General features: G+C 45.6%; 1 protein-coding gene across 1 annotated transcript in view; it reads right to left on the reverse strand.

Moving 5' to 3' along the window:
• The window catches only part of IGDCC3 (immunoglobulin superfamily DCC subclass member 3), a 172,459-nt gene extending 149,822 nt beyond the window's left edge, over positions 1–22,637 (reverse strand). Inside the window, exon 1 of the mRNA XM_065412684.1 lies at positions 22,340–22,637. Within this exon, the coding sequence (XP_065268756.1) occupies positions 22,340–22,508 (169 nt within the window). The 5' untranslated portion in view covers positions 22,509–22,637. The remainder of the gene's footprint in view (positions 1–22,339) is intronic.
• Between the last annotated feature and the right edge of the window lie 701 nt (positions 22,638–23,338).

The raw sequence follows: 23,338 nt of genomic DNA on the forward strand, positions 1-23,338 counted from the left end.
AACCAACGTAAGTCTACTAACAGGACTGCAGGCTGGGAACTTGCTGCTTTATTTAACTGCATCACAATTAGGACAGCAGGACTCCCACTGACTAAAGAAGGGAGGGGTGGAGCATAGCTGGATACCCAGTTAACCCTATCACAATCACTCTATTACAGAGGGGTTACTCTTCATGCGTTCTGCTTGGCTTGGAACTTAGATTACAAGCAGACCGCCATTGTCTCTTGTGGTTCTGACAAGGCAGTGAATGTAACATCACCTTGTAATGCTGCAAAATCCACAACAGTATTCTCCAGTAAGAGTCCACAACCCAGCAACCATATTACAGTAAGTTGTGGCTTTTGGGGCTATGGAGCTCATTACCACAAAGTATCACTGAGGCCAAGAGCTGAACAGGGTTCAAAAGACTATTTATACGGATATTGCTATGTTGCTTAATTTCATGATTTTATTGTGACACTTGCAGTATTTGGTGTTTTTCTTAAAGCCACGGCTCCTAGGATCCTGTGATTATATGAAAATCTCAGCTTTCACTAAAAAATTTAAGTTCCCAGCCCTCATGATTGTGGAGGGCAGTTTGAAAACATAACCCTAAAGTCTCAAAATCCTGAAGACAACTAAAAAGAACCCCACATTCATTTTAAAACCTCATAATATTTAAGCCAATCTCATGATTTTGGATGCTTGGGGCTGTCAATACTGGGCTAACAGGAATATCCAGAGTTATAATAATCAGAAATAAACTAAAAGTTATGGAAGGGGTAGAATCTCGCATGCTTCAGGGCGTCGGTGAACCTCTAATTATTGGGGGTCAGGAGGAAACTTTCCTAGGGGACAGGATATCTCAGAACTACCCACTGCAGTAGTCCTGTACCTTCCTCTGAAGCATCTGGAGCTGTCAGCGACAAAAGACTCGACAAGTGGGATTTTATTTCTTCTCTAATTCCTATTTTCCTATTGGATGCTACTTGTTAAGCTCCTTAACCAAATGATAATTTTGAAGAGAATTGTACAGAATTAAAGTATCATCAGCAGACAGGGGGAAAAAACCCACCACAAACCCAAGATCTAATTAATAAGGAAACCTCCAGCCCTGGAGGTGCTTTGCTAGAGTTTCACCCTGCAAGATGCACAATAATATTAGCTCTCCTGAATCTTGAATGGGACTTCAGTATGCTGCTTCCATAACATGCCATAAGTGATTAGCAGTAGTTCCCCCTTATGTGTTTCAGAAACTATTACAAAGTCATCCATTCACATTTAAGGGCTTCTTCCTAGATTAAAACTTCCTTCAAGAGGGTAAAGACAGTTCATTGAAGCAATTATATTTATATGGTATTAAATAAAAAAATACAAAAGACCCAGCAATTTCCTTTTTTGCATAGTATCAGAGAGATAATGAGAAGCTCACCCCGATCACAGCCTCTCAAGTAGATTTGTACTTATTTAAAGGTTGCTAAAACATAAACCAGTTTTTACCATATGACACGACAAACCCAAGGGATTTGACAAATTGGTGTCTATTTGCATCACAAGAAACTGATCGGCTTATTCTGTTTTGACAGCTTTTGTGATTTTATTGTGATATGTGGTGATTTTCTGAAAGCTCCAGCTCCTGGAGTCCTGCAATCACATAATCTCAGCTTTCATTATATTAAAAGTAGTAAGTTTCTAGGCCTCATGATCACGGAGAAAAGCTTGAAAGCAAGAACTGAGTATATCCTAAAGGCACAGAAACAAACAGAACCCTATTTTTTTTAATCTCATGAATTTTAAGCCAATTTCAGGATTTTAGGAGGATTTCTGAACACAAAGTTGGCAATATAACTTATTCCTACTTCCATTTGCCCCACTCCTCCTCATTCTCTAGAGAACAGAAAGTGGCTCTGCAGAAATATTCTACCTCATGTGTCTCCCACCATAGAAATTTTAAATCTTGGAGTGGAGAGAGGTGAAGAGAACTACAATCCCCATTCTTTTGTTTTCCAACGCTTATCATCTGTTCACTTTGATCGGCACCAATTGCATCCTTCTGGCATGTGGCTGGCTTAGCTGTAGTTGGAGTGCTGATGTCAGACACTGGCACGCAGTATAAATGGACCTTTGGTATAAAATCCCAACATCCTCAGTAGAGGGCCTATAACAGATTTTGTCAATTTCTCAACAATTCCACACAAAAAATTAAACATTCACTGCAGGTTGAACCAAAAAGGAAATTTTTCCAAATTTTCAGTTCACCAAAAAGTAAAGAAAAATGAATTTCAGGTATTACAAATTGTTTCATTCTTGAGCATTAAAAAAAAATAAAGTCAAAGGACATTTCAAAATGAAAGTTGTTTCAAATTAAAAAAAAAACCATTTAATTACAAAAACATCAAAACAAAATGTTTAGATTTTTTCCAAAAAAAAAAAAAAAATGTGCAGTGGAAACCATTTGGCAAAGTTGTCACAAACGCACAAAATGTTTCAGTGTCACTGAATCTGCATTTTTCACCAGAAATTTTTTTTGGTGCTGTAAAGGTTTCTCTGACTGGTGTTTTTAAGTGACAATAATAACAGTAGTAGTCATTATGACCTTGCATTTAAATAGCACCTTTCCTACACCTCACAATAGCACCTGTGAGCTGGATAAGTAGGGTTGAATTTTACAGATGGAAGAGACATGATGAGGGGAACACCCAAAAGGCCCCCTAATAAGCAAGGGATGCAGCTGGGAATAAAAACCGAGGAGGTCCTGGCTCCCAGTCTCCTGTTGTAGCTACTATCTCCACTAGACAGCAGTAGCTGTCCATATTCACCACACTGACGCTGCACAATTAAGTGCACTGAAAGGGTTAGCTTTACTAGTCAGCAAGTGCCTCCTGGCCTTGCCAAAGCGCCTCGAATTCTGCAGCCAGCGGTGCATTCTGTGGGTGTGAAATGCAGAGCCTGCACTCTCCCTCAGTACATTTTGTTATTCCTGCAGAGTTCCCCTCTGCTGGTTAAGGAGACTGGTCTTAAAGTCCCACAGAATTCCAGAGGCCTGTCGCATTCATGCCACGGTGAATTTCCATACATCACAGAGCCACGCCCTTTCTCCAGCGAGCCGTCCTCTTTCTTCTAGGTCTCTCGTTGTCATTCCAAACCCCTCCCTCGCGCCTTCCTGGAGAAAGTGACCTTTCTTCCCCGGGAAGTCACAGTCTGGATGGTCTCCTGGATACCTTGTTATGCTATAGCCCCATGTTGCAGTCGACCAATATACTGGCCTAAAGATGAACTTGTTGCTATGGTGGGAGTTCAAGTATGCACCATGAAGCTTCAATTGGGGTGAACAACAGCACGGAGCTCGGTCTGCTTGTCCGGAGCAGCTCCTCAGCCATTGCTCCTTCACCAAAATGAAGTTGCACCAATGGGTCCCACCATCCAGTGACACTTGCATTGAAATGTTTGGTTTGTGTTTAGCGTGGAAGGAGTTAGGAATGCACCCCACAGAAATAATTCATGAATTTAGCTAGAAATGATTTACCCTCTACACAACCGAATGATATCATTCAGCTCCTTACACACACCCAGTATCCCATTCAGCTACTGGATGTGTTAGAATGTCGCCAGTGCTTTATGATTTACAAAAAACACCATGCAGAGGCCGATTGCAGCAGGCCATAACCCAAGGCACTAACACTGCGGAGCTCAGCTGTGCTCACTCTGCTAGAAACTCCACGTCTCCCTCCAATAGTTCTGGACAACAAAACAGCCTCACTCCAGCGACAAAAGACCTTCTGCCGGCTGAGCCTTTATTCAAGAACAAAAGTGCAGTTACAGCCCTGCCACTGTGAAACCCATGCAAATGCCTTCTTTTAGCCCAGAGGGAAGAGGAGAGGAAGAATAATGCTAATAAATGCATCTTAATTTCCATAGCCGTATATTGTGGGCCACTTTGCACTGTGCGACCTGTGGACCCTGGGCCCGCCAATAGCAGACAGCCAGTATGGAGGTTCCTAAACCACCACCCCCAATCTGCCCTACCACTGCCGCAAGGGATGTGGCTGAAGGAAAGGTGTCATGGCAGGGAGACCTGCTCTACTGAACTGATCCCCAGTTACCAATCCATCCCCATGAGGCCTCATTAGCAGCTACCATAAATTACAGCAGCTCTCACCTAGTGCCAGGGGACTGTCCCTACGTGCCATGATGTCAGGATCTAGGTGGTGCCAAGGTGAGCTTTACACCAACCATGCAAGCCTCTTCCCCCTTCCTTGAAGCTGTGTGCTCCTTGGCTGTAGAACAGGAGCTGGTCCATATCCACATTTATTACGGGCATGCACACACAAGGACCCAGTCCTGCAAAGAGTGAATATCCCGGGTCTCTTTACTCCTACATGGCGCTATACGGTGTGGGATAGTAACTCTTTGCTGGATCATGTCCTGAACTTTTACCTTCGAACAAACAGTTTCTCTTCCTCCATTTAAAATCGGACTTTTAGGCAACCAAGGGGGAAAAAACGAAATTTAACCCCCGTCCCTCCAAATCTCTTGCCAAATGAGTGGAGCTGCCACAAAGAACAAGCAAGAGCAATCAGCATCATGTTCCTTCCCTAGCAGTGTCAGCAGCTGGACAACAAAGCCTAGAGGTAGAATTGGCGCAAACATTCACGGGGGCCATTAGAAGAGAATACGCTTTCTTCAAGCCACAGGAGTTCCTTTCATTTGAGTCGTTCTGAATTTTCAAACAATGACTAACTAATTGTGACAGATGCAGGGCGATCGGAATCATTGTGCAGGAAAACACAGACTCAGAACCTAACGGCTCCTTGGCTCCTTTTGGCGGAGCGATTCTATACCTTTTTCATCTCTGGAACACAGAAACTTCCCCTCTCTTTATTTCCTCTCCCAAGTTCAGCCATGGAGTTTATTGATCATAGATTATATACTTAGTTTTGTACCTTGAATAATCCACAAGGATTGCAACTGTTTTGTGGCAAGAGTTCCATAAAGCTCAGACCAGCGTATTTTAAATTAGAGGGAAAATCACTGCAAAAAAAGTTTACCTCCTATGACATTAAAAAACCAATATCCTGCTGTGAATAGTGTTTAGAATGCAAATCCCAGGACAATTTTACCCTCGCTTTCAATTTAATGACTCCCAACGCTCCCTTCCTTCTCTGAATAGGATAGCTAAGACAAGTGGCATCTTCCATCCATTCACCAATTAATCACCTCTCTGCCCACGAAAGGTTTAGAACGTGTCTAAATTCTAGATCACTACAGATTTTAACATGAGGAAATCCAGAACTGAAATTAAAAAAATAAAATAAAAGTCAGTGCTCACTTCTCATAGAACGGCAGAATTTCAGCGCCTCTGTGAAACTCCAAACCAATGTCTGAACGTGTGTCAGCAAAAAATTCCCAAATAATGATCCAGCTTCCATCCCATATGGCTCCGGCTGAAATGGAAAAATGAGTATGGATGGACGTCTCTCACTCACCAGTTGGATGTTACCCATACAGTTTGGATTATCTTCATTGTAATTCTAGTCACCATGCTTCTGTAAACGAAGAGGGGATCCATGCTTTGGTCAGGAGAGCTAATTACAACTGGTGAGTCATCCAAAGGTCCTCACACATAGGAAAGGCCCATAGGAAGAACAGGTACTCTCAATCTTGGCTGAATTTAGTTAATGAAAGAAAATTTAAGCAGGCTTCTCTGGGGATGGAAGCGATGAAACAAAGGTAAGATACCACGTTCCCCCTAGAGCCCACAGCCCCATGAATCATTGAGTTGCTCCACACCTACGCTAACCAGATATTTTAAAACATGAATGGCCTGTGCGTATTCTCTACAGTTGTAACTCAACCTTTCTATAAATACACACACACACACACACACACACACACACACACTACAATAATGCTTAGAGGCCCCCCCCCAAGACTATGGTGCTAGGCGCTGTACAGACACATAGGAAGAGAAAGGGCCTGCCCTGCAAAGCTTGCATTCCAATAGACAAAACAAAGGCTGGGAGAAAAGCGTATTGTTATTCTCATTGGACAGATAGGGCACTGAAACACAAGGAGATTAAGCAATTGGCCCAAGACAACACAGACAATTTGTGGCACAGCCAGGAATTATACGCAGGTCTCCTGAGTGCCTGAGGCCTCAAGCAAAAGCCCATCCAAAATTTTCAGAGCTGAATCCTTAAAAGCAGGTTCCAAAGTCCATTAAGGACTTAGGACACTAACTAAGAGTAGCTTGATTTTACCAGGTGCTTGTGCACCTGCAAATCCCGCTGTTTGGAAATTCCAGCAGTGCCTCTTCCAGCTAGTTTGTTAGCACAGAGAGGGCGATTGTTTCCTCCCCAGCAGATAATTCTAGTTAAATTTTGACCTTGGCCCGCAGGGAGCTCCTCTCACGACCGGGGCCTATGGCGTAAGAAGCCCCTGACAACGGTTTTGCTTAGCTCACGGCAAGGAAAACGTGCAAACACACTGGACTACAAAACGTGAAGGGAAAACTGGCTGCAGAAGATTCCCTGGGGAAGTCCAGAGTGCAGCCAAAGTGGAACTGTACAACCCTAGCAGGAGAAAGGAAGAGAAAAAGCCCCCCCCAAAATCCAACCCTTCCCTCACAATATTAACACTCGGAATCCCTCAAACCTGCCAGAGCCTGTCTAACCCAGCACTAGAAGCTAGAGCGAGATTCTTCCCAACACTCATTAAACTTCCCCAATTCTCATTAGCTTCAAACCAGGCTCACTTAAAAGAAATTCTCTTTTTTTTTTTTTTTTTTTGAGCAATAGATAGATTTGACCCCTTTGGGGGCCCTCCCCTCTTCCCTCCCCCTCTCCCTTTCCCTCTCTTGGTGCATTAGGATCGTAAATGAAAGACACAATCAGGACTTTCGCTCCCACCCCCTTTATACATTTCCATGGGAAACTATGGTGAGTTGGATGTACTCCGCTGCTCTGGCCAAACAAAACGCCTCAGCAAGCATTCTTGTTTAGGAGGGAACCGCCAAACGGGAGGGAACAAAGGGACTGGACTTTCCTTCAGAGCTGAGCATCATGGGACAGCAAAACTGAGGAGAGCTCAAGACCAGAGCAGCCATATTGATTGACACTAACTGGGCAAGGGAAGGCGGTGGAAAACGAAATAAATGAGTGGAGCTAGGAGCTAGCACCGATCCTGAAACCTAAACTTCAGCCGATTGCCAGGCATTAAAGAGATGCATGAGAAGGCAACCTGGGCTCTGACCGGCCTCCCACACAGCTCCTTTACTTTCAGGGAATTATAGCCGGAGGTCAATATTTTCAAAAGTGGGCCCCAATTTGGAGGCCTCTCTCCTTGTGGGTGCCTGCACAGAGACCCCGTGCGGCCTCTGTTCAGGAGAGCTGAGCACACAGGACTTCACCTGAAGCCAAGAGAAGCTGTGGGGGACTCAATGGCAAGAGGTCTTCGGTTGGTGCCAGAGAATCAAGGCAATCCAAAACCAGAGACCACTTTTGAAAATATTGGCCTTCTTGTTTTCGGTGCAGTGCAAGCCAGGTTAGGATCTGGCCCAATATATCTTACTGGGGCAATAGTTTTCTGTTGCTATTAGTGCAGATTGCGTTTGAAGAAAAGCTTTCACCTTCACATTCTAGTATCTCGTTATTAATGATAATTATTTGTATAATGGTGGTGCCTAGGGGCCCTAACAGAGACTGGGGTCCCATGGCGCTGGGAGATGTACAAACACAGTGAAACAGTCCCAGTCCTAAAGACCTTACACAGTCTAAATGGACAAAACAAGCACAGTTGGAGGGAAAAGAGAGGCACAGGGAGGTGAATTCACTTGCCAAGGGTCACACAGCTGGTCAGAGCTGAAGACAGACACCCAGCCAGTGCCCTCTTGATTCTGCAGTACAGTTTTAAAGGTTGGCTTATAGCTAAGAGGATAGCACACTGGCGTAGGACTCCGAAGACATAGGTTGTGATCTGAGCTATGTTTCTGGCCTGCTGAGTGACTTGGGGCAAGTCCCGGCCCTCCCCTGCCTCAGTTTCCCCATCTGTAAAAAGGGGATAATGATCCTGACACCTCCTTTGTAACACACTTTGAGCTCCATGGATGAAAAGAGCTAAGTATTATTATGGCCATCAAAGCCTTTTGCTGTCTGAAAATAATGTCAGAAGCATTCATTTCAGAGCAGAGAGAAGGAGAAGACGGCAGGAAGGAAGAAAGCCTGTGCCCTAATACAAATTAGTCCTGCAAAGGGCAAACCATGCCATGGAAACATGTAAAACATGGGCAGTAAGTGGACTTGAGTTTAACCCTGATCTGTTGGGAGGTTTCCTCAATATGAAAAATCCTATTTCAGCCAAAAACTTTGGAGCCTTTACGGACACGAAACACCTCACGGAAGCTCTTCCTGAGAAATGACTCGCCCCTTCAGGATTCAAACTCGGGAAGTTCCAGCAGTTAACACGTGCCCTCCCTGGAGTTTGGATTTAGAGCCACACTTTACACATCTGCTGTATTTGCTTGGTTTTCATTCACTTCTTTAAGCCCTTTCATTCTAAACATGCCCAAATAAGGTAATGTGAATGTATTTTTTTAATGGTGAAAAGGGGTATGTACTTGGTGAATACAAAAGATTAATGAAAATACAGTCAATGAAAGTAAAGAATGACTCCACTCACCAGTGGCTACTGAGAACAAAAGAGAACAGCCCCCTCCCACCAGCGAGCAGGGACCAGCCGCCACGGCTCAGGATTCAGCCCACAGCAAGTGCAACGACCCTTTCCAGGAACTTTTTTAAAAAATCAGTAAGAACTGGTGTGCATGGAGCCTACAAACAAGACTGTCTTCAGCTTAAAGGGCCGCTCAAGTCCAAATCTGGTTAAAAACATTGATTTACCTCACCCAAACCTAAACCCAATAAAAAGGTTCAAGATTTAAAAACCTAAAAATGAATGCAAGTGAGAGATGTTAGTCCCAGCTGAGGTGTTCCACTCCCACGGTGATGAGGACGTAAAACAGAATCGAACAAACGGATCTGAAATAGGCTCGAACAGCGCTTGCAGCTGAAGACGCAGAGCATTGTACTGATGCCTGAGAAGCCAAAAGAGACATTGGCGAACCTGATATGAAGAACCTGAGGCCCGGCTATCCATATAGTTGCACCAGTTGAAGTATGGTTTTTAAACGGATTTTATTTAAACCGGTCTGACTTGGGTGTTTAAACAAAGCCTCAGATCCGTATTTAGGACCTGATCCAACTCCCACTGAATGGAAGTAGGATCTTTCTGTGAAGGGGTTATTTCACCTGTAGAGAAGGACTCATGTGAACCCCAATCCTCTCTCCTTACTGCTCCCTTACGAACTTTTACGCATTCCTGGCTTCTTGCCTTCTATCCTGTTGTGCCTGCAACATCTGGCAAGATCTCTCTTCTACCAAACCCTCCAGAAACCCTCCCTTTCCCCTCTCCCTTCACTCACCTCCGCTCCCTGGTGCTTCCCAGCACTGTTATGGTCTATTGTTCTTTCCATCTGCCTTAGGACCAGATTCTGCCATCCTCACTCACTTGGAGTACTACTCTGCTCTGCGAATGGTCTCAGTGCAATCAATGAGACTGCTAGGAGGGAGGCAATATTCACACTCAGGAAGGGCATCGGAGACTGGCCTCCTAGGCTGTAGGGTCTTTGGAGCAGGGACTGTATCTGATTCTGTGTTTGCAAAGCACCACAGTCTGTGGAAATGTTTTCAGGGATAGCTCAGTGGTTTGAGCATTGGCCTACTAAACCCAGGGTTGTGAGTTCAATCTTTGAGGGGGCTGCTTAGGAATCTAGGGCAAAATCAGTACTCAGTCCTGCTAAACAGGGGGCTGGACTCAATGACCTTTCGGGGTCCCTTCCAGCTCTATGAGATAAGTATATCTCCATATATTATATTAACTATCATCAATGATCATGTGGAATATGAGCCTCGTGGCTTGATATTTTTAATGCTAGACAGGACAACATATCTCACAGGCTACAATGCTGCACTGACCTGGTAATAGAGTAGAGCTAATAAGTCTTTTCTCAGGATTAATGCCTGACCTTCCAAGACATGCTAGGTAGGAAAACATTTTGTTCTTCCACAATGAATAAGCACAGAAGCATGGGCCATGATCAAATGCAACTGAGAACAAGACTGCAGCTGAAGCCCATACACACACACACGTCTTTTTTATTGCAAGCACTACCACTCATTTACACACCACCCGCCTAAAACTATCTCCTTTGTGCGCCAGAATTGATCCTTGCTCTTAATTAGTGCTCTCGGTTGCAGCAAAATTTCATTTGTTTCTTCCCAACGTAGCCTGATCCATTGTCCCTCTGCCGTGACCCGTGAAAATTAGTCATTGAGCTCGGTGACTGTGGTAAGTGCAAAATGCAGCATCAAAGGGACATAATGGGGGCCTCTTAGGACGGACAAAAAAACGCCATTAATCAAGGAATGCTCCAGAGGTGCCAGCTTATTCAGACATGTGAGCCATTGCTGTTCCTAAGGTGGAGAAAGCGTCAGGAGGAGGAGGGGAGGGTGGCTTGCAGAGAGGAGCTGTCCAGTCCTAGGAAAGGAATGTCCCTGGCTCTCCAAGGAACACCAGCGCCCGTGTACAGACATGTCCTCTTCCTTGTTGTCCAAGTGACGGGGATAGAAATGATAGCCAAGTATTGCTTATTCCTGGAGCACAGAGTGGCTGAGGTAACTGTCCCCTCCAGACTTTGCTCGTATACGGTACCTTTCCCCTAAGCATCTCAAAATGATTTACAGAAATGGTCAACGTGTTAGTTCTCTCCCCCCCCCCCCCGCCGCCACCATTTTATAGGTGGGGAAACTGAGGCACAGAACAGTCACATGACTTCCCCAAGCTCACCCAGCAAGTAACTTGCAGAGCTGCAGCCCATGCAGATTTTGCATCTGTGGATCTGATGTGAACAGGGGATCAGGAGAGGCGAAGACAGGACATGTGGAGGTGGCAATATCGTAAGATTTCACAGTCAGCAAACTCCCCATTCTCCCTTGTGTGTTTCAATGTATACATCAGTTCCCCTTTCTGTTTCCATGGCCCCTACACCACCAACACGCCCAGCCACTGCATGAGACATAGGGCATCAAGGCAGACACAGAAAACATCTCAGAAATGGGACACCATGGGATCATGTGGACTGAAGAGACTTTCCCACATCAAGTAGGTACCAGCATCCCTTCCGTGGGCATTGGAGGGTGGCCTGGGGGAAGGAGCCAGCCACTCTGTGCATTGTGTTCCCAGGAAAAATGGGCTTCACTTCCAGAGCAAATCACGGGTTCATTCAGCAGCTTTCTGCACTGAAACCCCTCCCAGGGACGAGCGGCGGGGGGCACCTGCAAGCAACCCGGGTGTGAAAGCCATAGAAGCGTGGCATGTCCATTCACTGCGCCACCAGAGATGGGAGAGGGCAGGGGCAAACATCACCCAGCCAGGCCATCCATAGGACTTGGGCTCAAACGTTTCCTTCACGTAGACGTCAGCCCTGTCTTTACCTCTCCACCCATCTCAGCTTGGCAGTGGGCTGATGCAGTGGAATCATCTGATCCATTTTCACCTGCTGCTGGTTTGGAGAGAGAAAGGCAGCTTGATGCTTAGAAAACTGCTCGAAGTGATGGAGAGCAAAGAGATTTCGAACCTTTTTACAGACGGAAACACACAGAGAGGCAGCTTTAAACCCTCTCCTGAGAACCCGCATCATTAAACAGTCACTCAGACTCCGCAAATCCCAGCCGACTCTCACTTTCACCGTCCTGCATTCAAAGCCCCACAATAGAGAACAATGAGGGAGAGAAAAGGCTGAGGATCTTTAAGTTGCATTCAGGAGGCCATCTGGCCTGGCCGTCACAGCCAAGGCTGGGAACCGGGAGGGTCCTGGGTTCAGATTTAATCCGAGCCACTTATGGAATGACCTTCGGCGAATCGTTTGACCTCCTTTTGCCTCAGTCAACCCAACTGTAAAATTGGGTTTAAAGCAGGAACCTGCTGGAAAACCATGTGCCGGATCTGGAGGGAGCGGGAGCATATCCCATGCCCAGAAAGGGGACCGACCTGGAGATGTCGGTATACAATGGAAGAAAAGAGATCATGCAACAGTCCCTTCCCCCCCCCCCGACCTTTAGGGCCACATCCCCATTCCAGCGCAGGCTAGCACCTGTGCTCACAGCACGGCTCACCAGTCTGGCAGCACACTCTCTCCTAATGAAACCTGTTGCTTATCTTCAGCCAGCATGTGAGTGAGTTCTCCGCCTCCTCGTCACTGTATCACTCTGAAGCTTTTCTGCATTCTCTTACCCTGGAGCACAGAGGGGCTGGCAGTCCTGGGTTCTATTCCCAGCCTCCCACTATTCCTAGGGCTTGCTCCTTTCACAGGGCCATGTGAAGATTAATAAAGTACTGTGGGACCCTGATTTCAGAGTGCAAAGTAGTATCGTTATGGGTCCATTTTTCCCAAGCACCTAAATGACTTAGCAGCCAAAGTCTCATGGGTGCCTAAGTCACTTAGGAGCTGTTGACATATTTTGCACATAACAGAAAAGGGTTTAAAACCCTACCCCAGGGCTGTCACCCCCGGGAGGGAGCTGTAACTGCAGCAGGCAGGTTAAAGTGCAGAATCCAACACCCTGCTGGATTTCAGAGATTAAACATCTTTTCAAACGTCTTTTATTTCCTTTCCTTCTCGTGGCCATTATCAGTAACCACAGGTCAAGCCCAGGATTAGCAAAATGCAATGTATCAAGCCAGGCACCGGCATTTTTTAAGTTACAAAGAATCACTAGTTACCCATCAGACCAACAGTATTGATTTCCTGGGCTGAATGGCTCCAGAAAGTCAATTCCTACTCACAGTCTTTCCAATAAATGGTGGCCAAAAAAACAGAAGCGTTTCTCTCACCTGGTCATTGTAGCCACCTCTCTTCTTCGGCTTTGGGTACTATTTGCATGCTGAAGGGCTTGCAAGAAAGCAAAGCCTAAGTTTTAATGGCATCTCTAGATCCTAGCCAAAATAAATTCCCAGTGAATCATGTTACCTAATTCTTTGCTCTTTTGTAACGCCTTCTGGTCAGGTTCTCAGAGCACTTGAGGTTTGCAGTCTGGGAGATTCCTGGCAATAAATGTTGATTCCAAGCTCTAAGGTTCCAAATTAGGATAGAAGTTATAGAGGCATTATTTGGATTCCTGGACAACAGGTCACAGCTACTTGTGTTCCCCCTGTTGGCGCAAGATAAAGCAGCCTGCATTCACCGTGTTTCCTGCCACTTCAGTAGTGAAGATTTCAAGCTGTCAAAATAAGACATCACAACAAACGTCTGCAACTCAGGCGATCAACCCACACTCCAGGGCTGCATCCTGAAATCCCAGTCCTCAGGATGATGGAGAAGTCTACACTAGAGCTTTCCTGGGCTCCTTTCTCCTTCTCTAGTCACTACTGATGGCTTGATCTGCTATTAAATAGTTTCAGGCAACTTGATGTCTTAGAAAATGGCATCCAGTCTCCCAGAACAGTGGTCCTCAACCAGGGGTATGCGTACTCCTGAAGGTACGCAGAGATCTACCAGGGGGTACTCAACTCATCTAGATCAGTGTTTCTCAACCTGAGGGTTGCAGCCCCCAGGGAGTGGCAGGGGTCACGGAAGGGGTTTAGGGATTTCGCAAGTGCAGGGCTGGCAAGCAGGGAAGTTGCCTGGGGACCCACGCCAGAGGGAGCCCTGCGAAGCTAAGTTACATGCATCAGCACCGCTGCCTAGGGCTCAGGCTTCAGACAAGGCTCAAGTGCAAAACAGGTTCAAGTATCATACTGAAAAGTAAGTACAATATTTATATTCCAACTGGTTTATTTTATAATTCTATGGTAAAAATGAGAACGTCAGCCATTTTTCAGTAACGGTGAGCCGTGACACGTTCGTATTTTTATGTCTGATTTTGGAAGCATGTCGTTTTTAAGTGAGGTGAAACTTGGGGTATGCAAGACAAATCAGACTCCTGGAAGGGGGACAGTAGCCCGGAAAGGTTGAGAACCACTGTCCCAGTAGATGAAAATGAAAATTTGCTGGCTCCACACCATAGAATCCCTGCAGTCATCTGAAGGAACTCCGGTACCCCACTCTTGCCAAGTACAACGGCCACCATCTTGGCGGACACACTGGCAAAATAACGCAGGGACAGAACAGAGATTTTTAACGCACAAGTAAACAAAACCGAAACACCAAGAGCTTGATCAGCAGCTGATGTAAATCAGCATTGCTCCATTGCCTTCAGTGGAGCCCCCAGTTTCACCAGTTTACACCGGTTGAGGACGTAGACTTTTTTTTTTTTTTAAAGCCACCTTCAAATTGCTCTGGTTATGTCTAAAAATCAGTTATTTAGGGCCTGCTGACCTTAGAGATGTCAAAACTTCCTCAGCTTTGCTACAAAGGTTAAATGAGACAAATAACTCAACAGTGCTACCATTAATGAAACTCCTCTGATATATTTCCCTGGAGCCTTCTTTAAACGACTAAGTGCCATTACTGCCTGAAGAGCAAACGCTCCTATAAGCGAGAAAACATTGCTGTGGCCACGGCTTGGCTTAGCTACATTACCAGCATTACAGAGAAGAGTGAGATTACATTTAAATGAACGGTTTCAGAGTAGCAGCCGTGTTAGTCTGAATCCGCAAAAAGAACAGGAGGACTTGTGGCACCTTAGAGACTAACAAATTTATTAGAGCATAAGCTTTCGTGGGCTACAGCCCACTTCTTCGGAAGTGCTCCTGTTCTTTTTATTTAAATGAACATCACACTGCTACAAACCAGCACCCTTTCAAAGAAAGGTGAAACAAGCACCAAATTTCAAGCTTTCAAAGGCAACTTAGGCACACTCTGAAATTCAATGGGAGATGGGTGACTAACTCTTTTAAATCTGCAAATCTACTAAAAATCCAAGCCACTTGTCCCAATTTTCCTTGGACAATTCTGTTTCTTTCATGTGGTTTTGCTGGGTCACAAGAACTTTACAGGACCCCCGAAATGTCCTTGTTTTTTCATTTCAACCAATCAAACCCTTTGGCTGATTTTATAACTAAAATGTTGTTTGTTGTTTCCCCCCGCCCCCAAGACATATTGCTACAGCAAGTAGAATCTGCTCAGGGTTTACCAAGAACAATCCAGTCCAGCCGAATGAGGGTTCAGCATGATGCACAATATTTGGACTGAGAATAGTCGGAGGAGCACAGACATTATCAAAGCAGTTCTTTTGCTCAGAGTGACACTATTCAACGTCTCAGATCAAAGCTCATTCAGACCCAGATCCACAAAGATATTAGGTGCTTAACGCCCACTGAAATCAATGGAAGCTGGAAGCCTACCTACTTTGGAAAAAGTCCTCCACCAGAAGTAATCTGCCCATGTCCCTCTTGAGCCAGACGTTGGCTCTGGCGACACCAGTGTATATATTTTTAAGTGCATTTTTGTCTTGTGCAAATATTTCATGACCCTAAAAAGTGTCACCACAAAAGAACCCCAAGTTTTTAATTTTGGAAATGTGGTGACCCGATCTCCACTTTCCACCCAAAGGGCTCTCCGGCTTCTCGACAAGAGAACAACAAACCAGGTAGGTGGGTCTAAGGTTTGATTAGGAAGTTCTGGTGAGTGGTTTGCAACCTGCATCCAAATCCAAATGGTGGCACTGCCCAGGAAACACCTTCGTGACAACATTGGGGCCACCTTATTTCAGCCTTAATTTAAAATGCTAACTTCATAATGAGTGGAACAAAACTGTGTAAAAACATTTCCCACTATGATCCTGGTCTGATCCTTCCAATATGGCCTGCTTTTGTAATCACACCCCTTTGTGATCTCACTCTAATGCCTTGTATTGTGACCCAGAAAATAATCAGCCCTCTTTGTCTCCGCTTAATCCTTTTAGACTTCCTTCTTGCCTCTTCCCTCCTATCAATTCTCCCATTATTTGAGCTCAATCAGCTCGTCCCCCATCCCACAGCTCAAAGGGGGCTGCAGTTTCAATATACTGAATGCCTTCTACGCAGAGGAGTTGAAATGATGAGAAGATCTTTGCTGCTTTTAAAGAAAAAAAAAAAAGCACTCAACCTTCTTCACCAGGCAAATAGCTTAGAAGGCAAAAGGACTCACAGGCATGTGGGAACAGCAGCGTTTTTTGAAAGTGACCTTGAGACCCTCACCCTTTAGGTCGCAGAGGCTAGCAGGTTAGCGGGGAAGGGGTGTTGGCCTCGGGGTTCACTGGAGAAGTTGGTGGTGTTGTCTGTAATGTCCGTCTCCAAAGGATCGATGCAGAGGACAGAAGTCACATCTGCCTTGCACGGAATATCAACACTCCCCTCCTGCCAGCAGGGGAAGTGCTAAGTACACACAGGCACAGTGGGATGGAAGCAAGTGGCTGGGGATTTGCTGAAATAAGGGAAATGAGGTGGGGGCTTACAGCGCTGGTAACTGAGGTCCCTCTGGACAACAGGTGATGGGGGGACTTTTGTGTGGCAGGTACAGCCCTCTGAAGAGCCATTGTGGGGTGACAACCTAGACCAAAGCCTCAGGCCAACACATCTCGCCTGGCTTCGGGAAACCCACTTGGCATCCAGCAATGCGACTGTCTTTTTTAATATGATCAGATCAAACTGTGCAACTTGCCAGCATCAGGCCAGATGTGTGCAGCAGCTGACCCAGCATCCACTAGGACAGTGGTTTCCAATTAGCAATAATTGCTTGTTATTGAGTGATATAATCAATGGGTCCTATTCCACGGGCCAGGCTGTGATTTATGATGATGCAGTGCAGCTCCATCAAACTATAGTGTGGGTGGAAAGGCTGCAAATTCTGCAAGAGGACACAGGGCTGCCAGATAAGCCCTAGATAAACAAAGGGCAGTGATAGCAAGGAGCATGGCTGCATTACATTCTGTAGTGCTCTTCTCCTGAAGGAGGCCTGGAGAGTGGTATAACACCAGCATGCATGGCATAAACCCAATAGAATGGAAATATTACTCACTTCTTTCACATTAAATTCATCCTGTGTTTATTTGGGACTAGGCTGTGAGACCTGAATTACAAGAGCGTAAGGGCTCCTAACCCATTCCTTCATCCCTTCCAGATCTTAGACCCATTCCTTCATCCCTTCCAGATCTTAGATCCATTTATCTTCCCTCACCTGAGCAGGTAGGTGGGAGTAGACAGAGAGTGGAAGGAGCCTGAGCTCCACCAGTCCGTATGCCTGCATGCCACTGGGAGAAGCCAGCAGAAAGTGCTATTCCACTGGAAGAAGGAGGAAGCAGGGAGGGATTTGTGCCTCCGAGAGGGTAGTGTTGATATGCTACAGTTTATGGACTAGCGCTTGCTCAGGGCTGTGCCTATAGACACAATCAAGCCCTTTGCATCTGTTTTATCCAGCAAAAGGGGAATGTAAAACAAAAACAAAACATCACACCTTTTCATTATTAATACCTAGTGATTATACGGCATTTCCATCCACAGATCTCAAAGAGCTTTACCAAGGAGGTCAGACTCATCATCCCCATTTTACAGATGGGGAAACCGAGGCACAAAGAAGGGAAGTGGCTTGCTCAAGGTTACCCAGGAGTTCAGTGTCAGAACCAGGAACTGATCCCTCAGTCTCCTGACTCCCAGACCAGTGGCCTGCCCACTGAATGATGCTACTATAGTTAAGCACAACATCTGCAGGCTGGGAGAGAAAAAGAGAACTAGTGTGAAACGAGCAATAAAATGCCTGATCAAAGTGCCTCTAATCAGCTTTTCCGGGGGCAAACTAAAGATCTTTAATGCTGTCCTGTTAAACAAGGATCCCTCTTTCTTCCCCCTGCCCACGAATCTCTGCAAGCCAGAGCCAGACCTACCCAGATACATTCACACATCCTCCCTGATCTTTCCCTCAGGAGAACTGTGGATACACGAAACTGATTTTAAGTAAGAAAGCTAAGAGTTATGAGTAAATAAGTTATGAAACTGTTCTGTTATCTTTAGAAAAAAATATCTGTATTCAATAACAATCAGATGATAAAAGAGCATGCCGTATGCTGCAACCTTTCAAACCCACACACTGGAGTTGGACAAACGAACAAAAAACAACTGGAAAGTTCTGATCAAGGACAGGCAAAGAAGTTTGCTAGATGCAGGTACAAATATCAAAGGTCTTTGTTCGGTTTAATTACTACTGTATGATTAATTACTGTATGAAAATACTATTAGCACATAGTTTTACTATTAGCACATGGATTTCTGAAAATCCACATAACAGAACAAGCCAATTTCCATCCATGCAATACTACTATATAGCAACAGAAGTACCCTTATGAAGCCTAGGTTTTATTAATGAGACTACATAGCAATCATATACCATTTAACTAATTAAATTTGATAACCCTGCCCCTAGGAGGTCAAAAAGTGCAGTTTAGCCCCATTTTACAGATGGGGAAACTGAGGCAGAGAAATGACATGACTTGCCCAAGGCTGCAGGAAAAATCAGGGCCAGAGCTGGGATTTGGAGTCTTGGTTGACTCAGGAATGTCTGGCCCCCACTTCTAGGGGAGGGGAGGGATAGCTCAGTGGTTTGAGCATTGGCCTGCTAAACCCAGCATTGTGAGTTCAATCCTTGAGGGGGCCACTTAGGAATCTGGGGCAAAATCAGTACTTGGTCCTGCTAATGAAGGCAGGGGGCTGGACTCAATGACCTTTCAAGGTCCCTTCCAGTTCTAGGAGATAGGATATCTCCATTAATTTATTTATTTAATTTATTTATTTTCTATGCTCAGATCATGTTTCTCTATATTAAAATTCCCCAAATCATTGCATCTCTGAGGTGTCTAAATATTGCCAAATCTGAGACTTTATTGCAAAGCTCGGGTAATTTACCTTCCTTGAGATATACGGCATAACCTTTCATTTCAGTGCCAATAATCTAGGAGGAGTTCGAATCTGAGCATTCATACCATGAGGGCCCTGTATTATATGTACATCATCTGTGATCAGCCTGGTTTTTCAGTTAAATTTTACCCAATATCAATGTGTTGAAGTGAACCTGAAACATTAAAAAAATATGTGATATCCAACAACACTTCCTGAATGCAAACATGGACCCTCCACAGAGCCAAGAAGACTATAGGCCAAGCAACAATCCAACGCCAGAGTCTGTAATGATGATATGAGACAAACGGCATCCCTTTGAACAGAGTGAAACGTATAGCAGAGCTCTCTGGGGGCTCTGCTTTGTCAGATTCCTTTTACTTCTCAGTAGCGCAGCCTTGATCAACTTGCATGATTTTTTTTTTATTTCTCCTTCACTTTTCTGCCCAGCTGTCAGTACCAAGCGAAGGGCATATCTGCACGTGGAGCAGGATTTAGCCCATAGACATTTTAACTCTTTCAGAAAGGGTTTATACAACACATATTTTCTTCCTTAAAGCAAACCAGCGCCCAAGCTATTCAAGGCTCCCAGGATTATAAGTGCTCATTACCAGGTAATGTAACTGGAATTTCTGTGCTTAGTGCGCAAGGTGGGCTCCTCAAGGCAAGGACCATCTTTTTGGCATGTGTTTGTACAGCACCTAGCACAATGGAACCCTGATCCACGACTGGGACCCGTAGGTGCTACCATGGGACAAATAATAAATAACCAGTGGCCCTGGCAGTGTGGAAGTCCAGTGCAAGAGACTGCAAACCAATTTCCACCTATTAGAAACATTGCTTCTAAATAGAGCTGGGCAACATTTTTCCACCCTAAACCTTTTTTCAGCAAAAGATGCAGATTCAGGGACACCAAACCATTGCATGAATTCATGCCAATTTCACCTGTTTCGGTCAAAAAAAACCCAAACCTAATAAAAATTCTGAAAACCATAGAAACAGTTCTTTTTTGATACCCAGCCGACTGAGGTGCCAGTCTACATTCTAACGAAGAAGCAAGATGGGTGGTGAACCTTTGAGGCCTGGGAGAACAGCCTTCATCTTGATCGTCAGAGGGGATTGAACCCAGGACCTAAAGAATAAGCCACCGAACTAAGTGTCTAGTGGGCACTTGCAGCAGATTCATATTTTCTATGGATCGGCAACACACACTGACCAGTGGGTTACACTGGCCCAAGTACACGTCCTCAGCCCCATCCACCACAATGCCCTGCAGATGACTCCCGTTACTGGCGGGATCTCACTGCACGGGGTGGGGAGAAGACAGTATAGTCTGTACAGGGTTAATGGCGCATGGGAAGAAATGATGACAGCTCCAAGCCCGAAGCCAGAATATGGCCCAGAGTATTTTCAACGTGATTCTCTTCCATTTTGATTTAAGCTAAAATCTAGTTACCAAAGGAAATGCTATTCAGGAACACGCAGCTCTTCACATCCATATTGACACCGTAGCCTAGAGAGCACTGTTTATTGACCATCAGCTATCCTCTGGCTCTTACATCTCCCACTTACAAGTCCAGGAAGTCTGACATTGTACTCCTGTGTCAGCCATCTCCCAGCTCAGAAGTGACAAAACTGGTCACCAAAAACACTCTGAGGCTTGTCCTCAGGAGACTGACAGGTTATAGATCTGGCTGCTTACCTGGCACAGACCCAAACCCTTTGCCTCCTCGATACTGTCATTACTCACACCACTAAACAGCGAGGTTGGCTGATGGCCTCCCCGTACACTCAGGAACGGTTGATGGCAGGGCGTTGCCTTTAAGGGCAGTCAGCGAGCCAAAGCCCTCCAGCAGGAAAGGAAGGATTTTAAGTGGTTTCGGTGGCAATAAGTATAACCAGGGAAGTTTCACACCCTTACAGAGGATGTTGCCTGGGCTTTTTTGCCCCTTCCATCGGATGGTCTCAAAATAAATTACAAAGGCAATGGAAGCGTTTTTACGGGACTACTCCAAGAGTGAGCAAAACATGTTCTCTTAAAGGAGTTGGGGTCTTTTCATAAAGGTGGCCCAGAATTTTTACATGAAGGACCTCAGCCTGGTGATAGCCAAGGTGGGAATGGGGTATCTCCTTACTCGAACGGTACATAAAGTACATGCCTAGATATAACCACCAGATCTGGTTGAATGCAAAAAGGACACCCTACTGGACCTCAGGCAGCCTGCAGATAGCCTACAGGCAAAAGGACATACTCTCCGTGCAAGGCACACACAGAGAGACCACCACTCAGGGGGTCATTAGCTGCTGCTGTTATCTGGACAAGCCTCAGACTCATGACCAAACCAGCAATCAAAAACCCAAGCAGGCTACATTTAGGAAAGGACCAGCAGAGCACATGCCACTCAAGAAAGAATTAACCTCAGGAACAGCAGGCCACGGAATCACAATTGTATCCTGCTCAGTATTTTTTTCCCTTTCTTTCTTTTTTTTTTAATTTCATTCACTCTTTGACATTTTCATTTTTTCCCCCCCTACAGGCTCCTACAACAGACAATCTGTCTTGTGTTGTTAGCCTTGCCCCCAAAGGCAATGCCAGGGAGTAAATAAGACTTGCTGCTTCCATGCCGCCTGCCTTAAATAACAAAGAAACTGTGACCTTCAAAAGGTCTTTGCCTACTGTTGGAAAAGTGATGCCTTATGAATGGTACCTAGCAGCGGCGAGAGGCAAAGAGGTTTCAAAACACAGCACAGAAGAGACGTGAGTGATGGAGTATTCGCTGTGTGACTGACTGTGACTCACTCCTTTGGGACAGGGGATTTACTACCATGAGGTCTCTTTATTTTTCTCCTCCTTAAGCAAGGGCTGATTAGCTCTCCTTTTACAGGAGTACAATTATTCCAAAGATTAGATCACAGCGATAGCCCACATCTGCTCCCCACTCGTCTTTTTCTCTCACTCCTTTAATCCTTTCCTCGACGCCCATTCAATTTTCCAGACAGAAGCCTGCCAATGGCTTGGTTCTTACTGTTTAGCAATCCCGTCCATATATGAACTTTTCCAGCCCTGCATGTAAGATCTATAGGAAGAGGGGCCCGGATGCTCCTGCGCCAGTTCTGAAAGCACGCCCAAATCACACCTCTGTGCACCAGACACGGGGAGGGCAGGCAGGGAGCAAATGTAAGTGGCAGCTGGGCTCCCAAAATTCATTAGTTCTGGGACAGAATGGCAGCACATGTACCGGTCTGTCTCAGATCTATAATCAAGTCGTGACGCCCACTTGGCGTTCATAGATCCTTGTAGACTTACTGCTCTACCTCCAGCCAGCCAATCCAACTAATTTGCATCCTTGAATGCTACCAGGGAATGAACATTTCTACTTCAAAAACAAGACCATCCTTGGCTGGAATTTGGAGGCACGGATAGGGCGAGCGCAGTACTTACTAGCTGCTTGAATCTTCGCCTTGCGGCTGACCACCAGCCCAAAGCGGTTTTGAGCCATGCAGTCGTATTCGCCTTCATCAGACGACCCATCCCCCCTGACTTTCTGGAAGCGGGAGACGTACAGCGATCCATTGGCCAGCACGAAGGTGTTCTCATTCTCCACGATCATCGCCCCGTTCTTCCGCCACGTAATGGTGATGGGCGGGATTCCCTCCACCTGGCAGTACAGCACCAGCGGCCTCTCCTGCACTGCTATGTCATCGCTGGGCTCCACAGCGAAGGCCAGCTCGGTGGAATGACCAAAATCTAGAAGATGGGGAAAAGGGGAACAAAGTCAGTTACTTAATCCACAAGAAGCATCCAGAGTTAAGGCTTTGACTAAGACCAGGGATTCGCGAAACCAGTGTAGAAACAACAGGTTGCTGTATGTGTCTGGGCCATAAGTACCTTTCCCAAGAAACAGGCAGAAGCGCGTGTGCACACCCTGCTTGGTCAAGAAGACTGGAAAGGGACCACTCCAGCAAGGAATAGTTAGCTGCTCCTGGCGCCCTGAGGCGCACCTGGGAACAGCTGTGCATCCATTCCAACAAGCAGTCTGTGGTTTCATTTGAATCAGCATGGAGCTGGCCAGGGGAATACAATAAGGAGCAGCTGCAGGTAGGGTGACCAGACAGCAAGTGTGAAAAATCGGGACGGGGGTGGGGGATAATAGGAGCCTATATAAGAAAAAGACCCAAAAATCGGGACTGTCCCTATAAAATCAGGACATCTGGTCATTCTAGCTGCAGGCAGCATTGTTCAAAGATGCCCTAAGGGAACTGGGCATCCAAATCCTTGAGGCGTCTTAGGAAATCTCAGCCATACTATACCCACTTCAAGACTATTACCTGAGCCCTTACTGCTGGGGCAATGTCTGTAAAAGGAGGATTCGCTCAAACAATGGGCATCTGTTACTTTAGAACAGCCATTCTACACCTCATGATCCTAGTTGACAACAGA

Source organism: Emys orbicularis, chromosome 10, assembly GCF_028017835.1.
Source record: "Emys orbicularis isolate rEmyOrb1 chromosome 10, rEmyOrb1.hap1, whole genome shotgun sequence".
NCBI lineage: Eukaryota > Metazoa > Chordata > Testudines > Emydidae > Emys > Emys orbicularis.